The sequence below is a fragment of the Nyctereutes procyonoides genome, unplaced genomic scaffold (assembly GCF_905146905.1).
Source record: "Nyctereutes procyonoides isolate TBG_1078 unplaced genomic scaffold, NYPRO_anot_genome, whole genome shotgun sequence".
Classification (NCBI taxonomy): domain Eukaryota; kingdom Metazoa; phylum Chordata; class Mammalia; order Carnivora; family Canidae; genus Nyctereutes; species Nyctereutes procyonoides.
The window spans coordinates 74897809-74909830 of record NW_026575146.1 but is presented as its reverse complement, the minus strand read 5'-3'; the positions used below and the strand labels follow the sequence as shown (position 1 = coordinate 74909830).

Here is a 12022-nt window from a genome sequence, read left to right as displayed (position 1 = left end):
TACGGCAATACTACATTGACTGATTTTTCAGATACTAAACCAACCTTGCATTTCTGGCTGTAAATCAATCCCACTTAGTCATGGTGTATAATCTTTTATGTATGTTGCTGGTTAGGTTTGTTAGCATTTTGTTGAGATAATATACTTTTTATTATTATTTTTTTTTATTTAGTTATGATAGTCACAGAGAGAGAGAGAGAGAGAGGCAGAGACACAGGCAGAGGGAGAAGCAGGCTCCATGCACCAGGAGCCCGATGTGGGATTCGATCCCGGGTCTCCAGGATCGCGCCCTGGGCCAAAGGCAGGCGCCAAACCGCTGCGCCACCCAGGGATCCCGATAATATACTTTTTAAAAGAGAAAAAAAGAATATTAAATTGTATAGTATAATTGCACAGAATACAGGTGTATTTTTTTTTAAAGGAAAAATATTTCCACGTTTGATTATCTTTGAGTAGTGGGATAATGAGTGACTAGTTTTTCTTTTTCTTGTGTGTGTGTGTGTGTGTGTGTGTGTGTGTGACTAGTTTTTCTTTGTTATCGTTCTCTGTTTGATAGTCTATAAAGGACCTTGATAATCCAGAGGAAAAGTTAACCTCTGTGATTGTACAGATGGAAATGTTGGTCCCACCAGAGTGTGGGGGGATGGGCACCTTCACACAAGGTTGATGGGAGTTGAAATGGTGAAGCTTTTCTTGAGGGCATTTTGGCACAATGTGTCAGGATCCAGAAATTCTGTATTTAGAAATTTGCCATAAAGAATTATTGGACACCTATGCCAAGATACTTGTTTGCAATGTTGAACAACTTAAATATCCATCCGTAGATTACAGAGCAGAGTTAATGACTTTTATATATATATAATATACGTAAATATTTATATAATATATAATTTATTCGTAGTATTTTATTTATTATACTTTATATAATATATTTAAATATATTTATATTAAACATGATTTAATTATATGTGTTTAGATAGTGCACTTTTAAAAATCATGAAGTTTTTTTTTTTTTTAAGTTTTTACTTATTTATTCATGAGATACACACAGAGAGAGGGAGGCAGAAACACAGGCAGAGGGAGAAGCAGGCTCCATGCAGGGAGCCCAATGTGAGACTCGATCCCGGGTCTCCAGGATCATGCCCTGGGCTGAAAGCGGCGCTAAACTGCTAAGCCACCCGGGCTTCCCCAAATCAGGAAGCATGTGTATCACACTGGAAAGATTGGTGGTAGTCTCCTGGTGGTAGGGTTCCTTAGGGAAACTTTCCCTTTAACTTCTCTTTGTTCCACTTTGCTCATTTAGAAAATACCTTTGTTTCAGGGCTGGGAACTGACAGAACACACTTCCTCTGGGGAGATGGTGGGAGAGTGTTATACTGCCCAGGAGTGGTTGTGATTTGGAGGGACAGGTGACAGTATTAGCTAATATTTGTCCTCTGGTTGCCTCATCCTGGCCCACAAGGGTTGGTATCTATGTGAGTAGCAAAGACTTCCTGCCCCCATGCTTCAGTTTCAGGCCCCAGATTTCCCATGCCTCCTACATGTTAACACAGGCCTTCTCCCTGACATCTGTCTGGGAACAGCAGATAGAACCCACTGCCCATTGTGGGTAAGAAGAGAATTGCGAGAATGTGACCGGGGCACTGAAACATCTGATATTTGTTGGACCTTATTTTTAGGAAGCACAGATATAGTCTTTCCTTTAACTTAAACAAAAAATGTTGTGAAACAGTTCCTGCCTGCCTTGCAAGGTTCAGAGGTCTTTCCCAACTAACCTCCTGGAGCAGATTTCATTTTCACACCTAGGTGCCAGCATTAGCATTGCTGTCTGAGCTGACTCCTCCTGGTAGATGTTTTCATTCAGGCGAGCCCACTACTGACCTTTGCCAAATATCTACCAGCCTTCCTGTTCCTCAGGGCTCCATTTCATTTGTCTTCTCTTCTAGGTACTGCTTCTCTGAGATGGCCCCAGTGTGTGCAGTGGTTGGAGGGATCCTGGCCCAGGAAATTGTGAAGGTAAAGAATCCCTTTGAAGCAGATCGTTGATCCACCATGGCCTTGTCGGTGTGCCAACCAGAGAGAACCCCTGGCTAACCTTAGAGAGCTGCCTGGTTTCTTGGACTCTATTCATCTTCGTTTTGTGACTTGCCCTTTTCCTTTCTTCACCCTCCCACCTCATCCTATTCTCTCCAGCCTGTTCAGATGAGCATACAGCAAATGATCTTTGAGTGTCTACTCTGTGCTAAGCCTAGAACTGGGCATAGTGTCCTTCAGGTACTGTCTGCAGACTGTCCCCTAACTACACTGCTGAGTTATGTGGTGCTTATGATATTTGCCATGTATCTTGCTTCTCACAGCTCTATGAAATGATACTCTGATGGTCTCCATTTAAAGGGAGGACACTGAAGCCCAGATATGGGGCTCCCAAACCTGTGCTCTTCTGTTTCATGTGGTTTTTCTCTGTCCATGACATGGCATTAGACCTTCCTCTTGTTAATGCACACACCATGGGTATTTATTCAGAAGGGGGCATTCATTCCGTACCAGTGGAGCATGTGTACTATCCCAGGAGCCTCACAAGGCTCTATAGAGGGTGACCTGTGATCCCATTAGGTTTGGTGTCATTGTCCCTCTCAGAAGCGAAATATTTCACCTGGGGTTACGTAACCAATAACTAGCACAGCCCGCCTTTTGATTCTCTTCTGGAACATTCTGGTTGTCAAAACTACAGCATATCCCAGAATACTTTCTTTGGGGCTTTGACATTTGCCCCATAACAATCTTCCTTTTGTAGGTTCTTGACTGCTTCAGTAACTTTGTAGTGATGCTTTGTCCTTTTCTTTCATGGAGCAGAGTCATGCCTAGTTAAATTATTTTCTGTGCTCATTTACATGTTGTGTTTGAGCTTAGGAGGACCATTTGGAGATTTAGTTCTTACTACTTTGTCTTGAAGTCCGTAAATTTGCTCTGGAGACATTTGACTCAATTTGACAGTCCTACCATCTTTAAGGCTTTTTTTTTTTTTTTTCCCTCTCTTCTTTCCTGGCGAGCCCCAGGGAGATAAGGAGAAGAAGAGAGGGATGTGATGGCCACATCTGTTTTGGTGTTTATGCCTTCTGCTTAATTCAGACTGCTATGAAAATTGTAGCTTTTTCTTTTTTTTTAAGATTTTATTTATTCAGAGAGAGAGAGAGACAGGCAGGCAGAGACACAGGCAGAGGGAGAAGCCGGCTCCATGGCAGGGAGCCCGATGCGGGACTCGATCCCGGGCCTCCAGGATCACACCCCAGGCTGCAGGTGGCGCTAAACCGCTGGGCCAGAGGGGCTGCCCGAAAATTGTAGTTTATATGCCCAATCTGAGTAGTAGTCAATTGTGGCTGCCCAGAAGACTGTTGAGAAGTATTCTGAAGCCACCTTTGGACAAACTCAGGAGGAAGGAGCACAATAATCGGAGAATCCTAAGGGAACACACTCATTTTTGTAGCCTACAGTGACAACAACAGTAACAATATTTATTGAAATGCCCGCCCTGTACCATGCAGAGACCATACTCTTCACATGGATGCACTCATCCTATCCTCAAAACAGCCCTATGAAGTAGGACTATTGTGACCACCCCTGATACATAGAATAGGAGCTGAGGTGCAAAGAAGTGGTAGAGCCAGGATTAGAACCCAGGACTGGTCTCTGACCCTGTGCCCTTCACCACACAGCCCTCATGCTTCACGTGCTATCTGCATGGAACCGGGGGCACTGTCTTTGTGGTTTCAGCCTCACTTTGTACATCTCACCAAGAAGCTGCTCGCTAGGTTTTTCATGTGGGGTGGAGATTAGGGGTCAGGGTGGCTGTCCTTGACCCCATTGTTTGCAGTGGCTTCCCCACATCCCAGTCCTAACCTCTAATGCAGCCCCCTCCTTCCTGCCTGCTGGGGACAGCTGTTGCTCGCATCTTGTTTCTGTTTATCCCAGACAGCCAGAGTACTCTGCATTCTTGGTTGCTGGGTGTGTTTGGAATCTCCCCCTACCCCCATCTTGCTTGGAAAACACTTTACCTTTCGCCCTGTGTTCACCCCATGGCCTGCCTGGTGTCTTGTCCCCACCACCCGCCCCCCTTACTTAATACCATTCAGCCTTCAGCCAGCTGGCATCAGGGTCCCACAATCTGAAGGCTGCAGGACCCCCCCTTCTCTCCTGAGGACCATCTAACCATCCATAACAAGTAAACATTAGGAGCTGGAGGGCAAATGTAAGTCTGTTCCCTGGAATCCTCATTGTTCTTCCTTCCTTCCATCATTTCAAATACCACATATTCTATTTCCCCTCTTCTGTCATGCTTCCTTAGGTGTCAGTCCTCTGTCTTTTGCCTCCCACTGTCCCCTCTAGGCCTGTCTGCAGTACTACTGGTGATGGTGTTAGTGGCAGCCATACTGGATTCTATTGTGTCATCTCCTGTAATTGAGTTCTGGGGTGTAGGAGTTCTAATGTAGGGTTGTGGGCCCTTCCTCCTGGCTGAGTGCTTGGGGTCCTCAGAGGGATCCTAGGGATCTCTGGCTCCGTTACTCATGGCAGCTCCCACTTTTTGATAATTTGGTATGTGCCAGATGTATTACAAGCTTGATTGCATCTCATGTTCACTGAAAACTGTAGCAGGCACGTGCTATTGATTTGCCATTTTGTATGTAAGCCCAGAGGAGCATGCCTCTGTCTTAACCATTCCTCAAAATCCTTAGTACCTAGCATGACCTGGCACAGAGTAGATGGTCTATAAGTTTTCCATGGACAGATGGCTGAATAACCACTTGAAGTAGGTATAATCATCCGCATTTTACAGATGAAGAAACAGGTTGAGATTGGCGCTTAATTCAAAAAGTAGTTCAGGCCTCGTGAAATGCCCTATGAATGACAGGAGTGGTGCTCCTGGAAACCTTTAAAACCCTGCCCAATGGCTTGCTTGGACAGTGTCCTCATATTTAAATGGTAACCCTTTTTGAGGTAAGAACCTCTTAGAAAACTCACTGACACCTATGAATCCTTTCTCCAGTGCACATGTGTACACATGATTCAGCATGTAATTTCAGGAGGTCTAGTCTTCCCTTTAAAAGTGCTTCTGTTGGGATCCCTGGGTGGCGCAGCGGTTTGGCGCCTGCCTTTGGCCCAGGGCGCGATCCTGGAGACCCGGGATCGAATCCCACGTCGGGCTCCTGGTGCATGGAGCCTGCTTCTCCCTCTGCCTGTGTCTCTGCCTCTCTCTCTCTCACTGTGTGACTATCATAAATAAATAAAAATTTAAAAAAAAAAAAATAAAAAAAAATAAAAGTGCTTCTGTTAACCCCACAAGATAATCACCATTTCCATGGCTAAATAGCACTCCATGGCTCTCTGGATCCCAGCCCTACCCTGTCATGCAGAAGAAGGCAGGCAGCATGTCTCCTCATAGAAGAGCCACTTCTGCGTCAGTGTATGTCCCGCAGGTGATGAGGGCCGCCACCTTTCTCCGTCCAGTACTAAATAATTATTACTGCTGTTTGCCAGCAGTGCTTCTTCGTGTGGAGCGTTTCACATGGTTGAAGAACATCCTCGCCTCACTCTCTTTTTTTTTTTTTTTAATTTTATTTATTTATTCATGAGACACACACACACAGAGACAGAGAGACAGAGATACAGACAGAGGGAGAAGCAGGCTCCATACAGGGAGCTCGACATGGGACTTGATCCCGGGTCTCCAGGATCACGCCCTGGGCCGAAGGTGGTGCTAAACCGCTGAGCCACCCCGGGCTACCCATATCACCTCTTTTAAAGCCTAGGATAGCACATGTGCTACTTTCATTTATGTGGGGAAGTGGAGTTCAGAGAGGCTGAGTGACCTGTCCAGAGACACAAAGGTGATCAGGGACAGCTCAGAGAGACATGGCAGTCACAGTTGTGTCTCAAACTAGCCACTTAACTCCTGAGGAGCAAATTTAACCTCTTTTGAGAAGCGCTGCTAAGTTTCAGAAGATCTGGGTTTTTTCTTTTTTTTTTTCTTCTCCATATTAGCCCTTTGAAAGCATCTGAGCTGAACCCTCATCTTGTTTTTCTTCCCAGGCCCTGTCTCAAAGGGACCCTCCTCACAACAACTTCTTCTTTTTTGATGGCATGAAGGGGAATGGGATTGTGGAATGCCTCGGCCCCAAGTGAACCTAAGACTTGGCAGCCCTGGAGATGCTGACCTGCAGCCTGCCCACATGTGTGCTCTGTCCCCTTCCCCCACGAAGGCAACTCCAGACAGGGGAAAAGTGAAGCCATTGGACCAAGTACAAACCATTTTCTGTGAGCACTGAGCTTGTACAGATGTTTGACTTCCATGCACCAACAGCTGCTCAGCAAAGGGTGTAGGGACTGGCTGTTGCAGCACTGTGGAGGGCTGTTTGCCAGCCATCACCTGAATGCCCCCACTGATGCATCCCTCTGTCCTGGTGCTGCCACGGCATCACCAGCCATCTGGGGCCCTGCAGAAGACACCTGCCAGGAACCAGCACGCCTCGTTATGTAGGATCCTCTTGCCACCTTCTTGGAGTTACTCCCTGTCTGCTGTCATACAGAGAAAATCAGGACTCCAGGTGGAGAATAAGGCTGGGTCTGGTGAAACACTAGTGGAGCAACAGTTCCAAATGCAGACAGGTGCCCTAGAGAGGAAAAGACGTGGCAGGCGGGATGTGTTTCCTCCAGAGTTTGAGACCCTGAAAAACAACAGGTGGCATCTGGTGTGCTGTTCTTGAGTTTTAGTTCAGGATTAGTTGGGTTTCAGCCTGGATTTTGGAAGAGAGGAAATGTTACCAAAGTTCCCTTGGGCTTTAGGGCGAGACCTTGCTACGTGAACGTGAGTGGGAAAACTTGTTTTAAAAAGGCAGATTCCAGGGTCCCACCCTCTGAGGATTCTGATGTATTGGGGCCCAAGCTGGGACATAGGAGCCTGTCTTCTCAGGGCCCCCCCACACCTGATGCGGCTCAGGCCCGTCCTGGAAGTTGCTTTAAAGGGCTGTGCCATTCCTTCTTTACCTGCCTTCCCCGGCCCCAAAATTAAATTGCAGCTGTTTGTGTTGTTTTATATTTTCTATATTTCCTTGGTTCTTGAAAAAGGAATGATAGAAATAAAGTTATTTGCTTTAGGATTTACCTGTTGTTTTTCCACATTACAAACCCCGTCCTCTGACAGCTAGTGATCCTCCCAATGGCCTTTTTTAACCTAAAGAAATATCACTGGATGCTTCAGTATGACTCAGAGATTGTTCCCCTCTTTCACCATTTCTGCCATTGTTTTTCTGGGTAATGCAACAAGAGTTAGAGTGCTCAAATTCTAGAGCACATAAAAGCTTCTGGTTCCAAATGTTCGTTGACCAATTCAATAGTGGCTATTCTCAGTGACAAGAACTATATATATATGTATATATATATATATTTTTTTAATTTATTCATGAGAGACACAGAGAGAGAGGCAGAGACACAGGCAGAGAGAGAAGCAGGCTCCATGCAAGGAGCCTGATGTGGGACTCCATCCTGGGACCCCACAATCATGTCCTGGGTGAAAGGCAGATACTCCACTGCTGAGCCACCCAGGTGTCCCAACAAAAACTATATTAATGAGAAGTAAAAGACGGGATGCTGATGCAACCTTAAAGTTAAGTGACACTTAAGTAATATGCCTCAAGTCCCACAGCCGGTAGGAACAAAGCTTTCGTAGTTCGGGATACCAGGTTTATCTTGACTCGATAGTCTGAGCTTGCTCCAGATTTCATCACCCTCCTTGGATTTTGCCTTGTTGTAAAAGTGTGAGGTGTGAGTCTGGCCAGTTTGAACAAATTCACCCCTTTCCCATTTCAGCCCTGCTGTGTTGAGAAAAGAAAACAATTGGTCTCCCCTGGGAGGAGGTACTCCATTCCCTGACCCTCCTGATCAGCTCTCCTCCCTAGCTAGGACTGCATTTCTGGAGGGGCCCCTTTCTGGGCCCCTTTCTGGACCCCATCAGTGTCAAGTCAGGGGCACCAAGGTCAGTGTTTTTTATCAATGGATGAATCTCACCCTTTCTTTGAAATTTTAGGCCAATTTTAGGCCTTTTGCTTTGCAGTGTGGGGCCTTCGTCACAAGGGGGAGCAGGTGGGTCTGGATGGATAAAAACAAGATTGTCATCCTAGAATCTTCCCTGAAGCTCTTCAAACTTTTCCACCCCTATACCACTAAATGGCAGAAATTAAGTCATCCAGAAAGGACCCTTCGGGAATCTGGGGGTGGTGCTGGAAGCTGCCAGCCCCAGGCAAGCAATGTTTCTATTCTCATTTCTTCAAATTTCATGTTCTCCCACATTACATGTTAGCATTATCATAAAACTGGTTTCCTCAAGTCTCCAGAGGAGCACAGTGATCATCCTGTGGTTTCTAATACCTCCAGGAGATAATGTAGCTACTTGGGAAAGAGATCTAATCTGTGAAGGTAACAAATACTTTTGGGATGCTAGAGTTACTAAATGAAAGGAAGTGGGCTGTCTTTGGGGCTGCCAGGTTTCTTCCACTCCATACCCCACTTCTTTTGTCTGTGGTATGTGTAGTAGCCAAACTGTTATGAAGCCTCAGAACATTCTAGTGGAACAGGTGCTACAAAAAAAAAAAAAAAAAAAGGCAAAGGTAAAAAATGACAATAAAAAGCTCTCAGTCCCATCGGAAACCTTTATTCTGTGGTTTCCCTTTGCAGCAGAGACCCTTTTTTATCAGTTTCTTGCATATTTTTTGGTAAATACAAATGTTTATTGAGGTATGTCCTATTTGCCCTTTGCAGATGAGAAAATGGAGGCTTAGGTTGGAGTTGGCAAGTCAAAAGCATTTAATAGCCAACATGCTCACACTACCTGCGTAGTACCTTGAAAAATACTTGCACATTAACTAAATTGTTTGAATCCTCACAGCTCCCCCATGGGGATTGATGCTGTTGTCATGTTCATACTGTAAATGAAGGTAGTCTGACCTAACAAGTATGGGCAAAATGGGGGCTGATGAGAAGGCTTTTACACAAGGTGCTTAGTGGACATTTATTTAGTGGTACCACTACTTGTTAGTGACTGGGGCTTTGCCTCCACAAGGTCCTGAGACCCAGTCGCCACTGAAAACAACCTGGCAGCCCCAGGTGTTCAGGGAGGGCCTTCAGCTGGATCCAGAAGGGCAGGTAGATTTTGATTTTAAGCTTGTAGTAACATAATTGAAGCAATATACATATACATGGGTGAAAAGATTCCTCCCTACTGGCTCATAGGCCTGGCAGCTCAAGGTTGGCCATATAGCAGGAGCAGCTGACTTCACAGATAAATTCAGGATTTTGGAGAGAAATGTGAGATGCGTTTTGGATATATTAGCAGTATCCACTTTCATATATACCTCCCAGAGGTCACTCTTGGCAGCCTTTGACAGTGAATCTTTCCAGACTGTCAGATTTAAGCCCAGACTCTACTCCCTAGCTCTGTGACCTTGGGCAAGTGACCTTTTGTGCCTCTGTTGCCCCATGTGTAAAATGGGGTAATAGTACATTCCTCTGATCATGTGGGAATTGAATGAATGAATACATTCTTTTGAGTAGAAGTTGCTCCCTGTTAGCTGCTATTATGTGTAACTTTTTCTGCAACATGCTTTTTTTCCCACAATGTCTTAGAGATCCTTGTCAGTGCATTGTGCATTGAATTCCAAAACCACAGATGAACCATAAGCTATTTAATCAGTCTGCTGTTGAGTGACATGGAGCTGGTTTCCTTTCACATGCTTGAGAAAGACTCCCCAAAGCCCGATGCCACGGTTATAGAGTATATAAATGTATTTGAGATGTTGATTCCTTCCAAAAGACTAGCGTGGTAGCATTTTTACAATGTCATTTGTTGTTTGGATAGATAATAGGTGTGTGTAGTGCAGAACTGAAAGGTTTACAAAGACACACAGTCATAGTTTTTAAGGAAGGAAAAAACAACATAAACAATGAAAAATAAATCTCTTGCTTCAGGAAGCAACCATTGCAGGGTGGGTGAGGAGTGCTGGTTCAAGTTGGGGATTAGCTTGCTAGAGGGGGGCACAGTGTGCCAGTGGCAGAGATTCAGCTCTGGACCTCATTTGCCAAGTGCTCTGAGCCTCTGCCAAGTCGTGGGACCACCCAGCACCTTGGTTCTAAGAGAGAAGGCCACAGGGATAACTTTAGAGGTTTCCTTTCCTCCTGGAACTACTGATCCTTCTCATGTTTTATTAGGAGCCCTTTGGACTTTGCTAATAAGATACGGCCATTCTGACTTTGTACCTGGGTCTCTGACATTTTCCATATGACCTGGATAGTGGGGTGTAGGATTCCCCAGTTTGAATCCTAAAAAATAATAGGTTTAGGTCTATTAAAAAGAAAATACAGAAGTTCCGTTTCTGGTGTGGTGGAGTAAATTTCTACCAGACAACCGCCCCACCCCCACAAGTAAACTATATATTCTAGATAAAATACTGAAAATAAAAGCTACTGGGAGGCTTTGGAGAGTTGATCAAAAGCAGGTGGATTTGGGATAGGGGGTGAGTTGAAAGTTGCAGGAAAAGCCCACCTCAGTATGAGCTTTCTGGTATGTGTTCGTTTTTCTGCAGTATTAGCTGGAGAGCAGGCTGCTGCCCCTGGCACTGCACCAGGCAGCTAAACCCAGCTGTCTTACTGGCCTGAAGAATAGTTTAGTATAAAATAAATATTAAATATATTAAATTAATAATACATTAATAATAATAATAATTAATAATATTAAATATTTATAGGGAGAGTAACCACAACAATCTGAAAGGAGAGTGCTAGGGAAGTTCCTTCCCCCAAGTTACATGTATAAATTCAGCCCAAGTCTCTTGCTGACCAGGGTGCTATGGATGTGTGGGGCCAACTCAAAGCAGGACTGAAGAGATCTGGATTTACAGTTACCCACTGCAGCTGGTCGGGTCTAGCAAATACAAATATCCCCACAATAATACCTTTTCACATCCTTTGGAGGAATATAACAGAATCCAGAATGTTCTACAATGTTAACAGAATATCCAGACACAGTTCAAAATTACCTAATTAATATACATAGAATTAGGGAAATGTGACTCATTCTCAAGGGAAAAGATAAGATGACCAAGAGAACCCAAATGTTAGGGGGTGCCTCGTTGGCTCAGTGGGTAGAGCATGCAACTCTTGCGAGGTCGTGAATTCAAACCCCATGTTGGGTGTGGAGCCTACATTAAAAAAAAAAAAAGTGTTGGAATTAGACATGATTTTAAGCAACTATTTATTACAACTATGTTCACTGAGGTAAAAGGAAATTACCTGTGTAATGCTGAAAAATGAGAAATCTTGGCAGAGAAATAGAAAATATTAAAGAACAAAATGGATATTCTAACCCGGAAAACACAGTACCCGCAATTTTAGTGGTAAACCTAATAGAATGGTGATGAGAGACTTCATGCACTGGAAATACATTGGTAGGAATTATCCAGTCTAAAAAGAGGCACAGATTTAAAAAAAAAAAAAAAGTCTTGAAAGCAGCCTGATAAAAACAACACATTACAAGCAGGGGGACTGTGATTCAGGTGTTCCTGGAGTTCTCCAGAAAAGATGGCGATCAGAGACGGAGAAACATCAAGAGGCTGAAGAGAAACTGTCAACCCCAGAATTCTATAACCAGTGAAAACAAGTATTTTCGGATAAAAGAAGCCTCAGAGATCTTGTCACTGGCAGAAATACACTATACAAAATGCTAATGGAAGTTCTTCAACCTCGGGGGATGTTATCCCAGGAGAAACTTGGAACTTCAGGCTGCATCGAAGAGCACTTTCTAGAAATGGTAACCCGGTGGTGAAAGATTGCTAAGGACTCTCTAGCCTCTTAAATTTATTTGCAATCTATATGATTTTGAAAGCAAAAGTTATGCCACTACCTTGTGGGATTTGTGATGTGTGGAGATGTAAGCCGTGTCACCACGATGGCGCCAAATGGTGGGAGGGGTCTGAAGGAC

The 12022-nt window shown here is 44.4% G+C and overlaps 1 protein-coding gene across 2 annotated transcripts in view; it reads left to right on the top strand.

The window, feature by feature from the left end:
• SAE1 (SUMO1 activating enzyme subunit 1) overlaps positions 1 to 7155 on the top strand; it is a 78416-nt gene extending 71261 nt beyond the window's left edge. For both annotated transcript variants that reach the window (XM_055311223.1, XM_055311224.1), the window contains exons 8-9: positions 1947 to 2016; positions 6085 to 7155. In XM_055311223.1, coding sequence (XP_055167198.1) covers positions 1947 to 2016; positions 6085 to 6177 — 163 coding nt within the window. In that variant the 3' untranslated portion in view covers positions 6178 to 7155. The remainder of the gene's footprint in view (positions 1 to 1946; positions 2017 to 6084) is intronic.
• The last annotated feature ends 4867 nt before the right edge of the window (positions 7156 to 12022 follow it).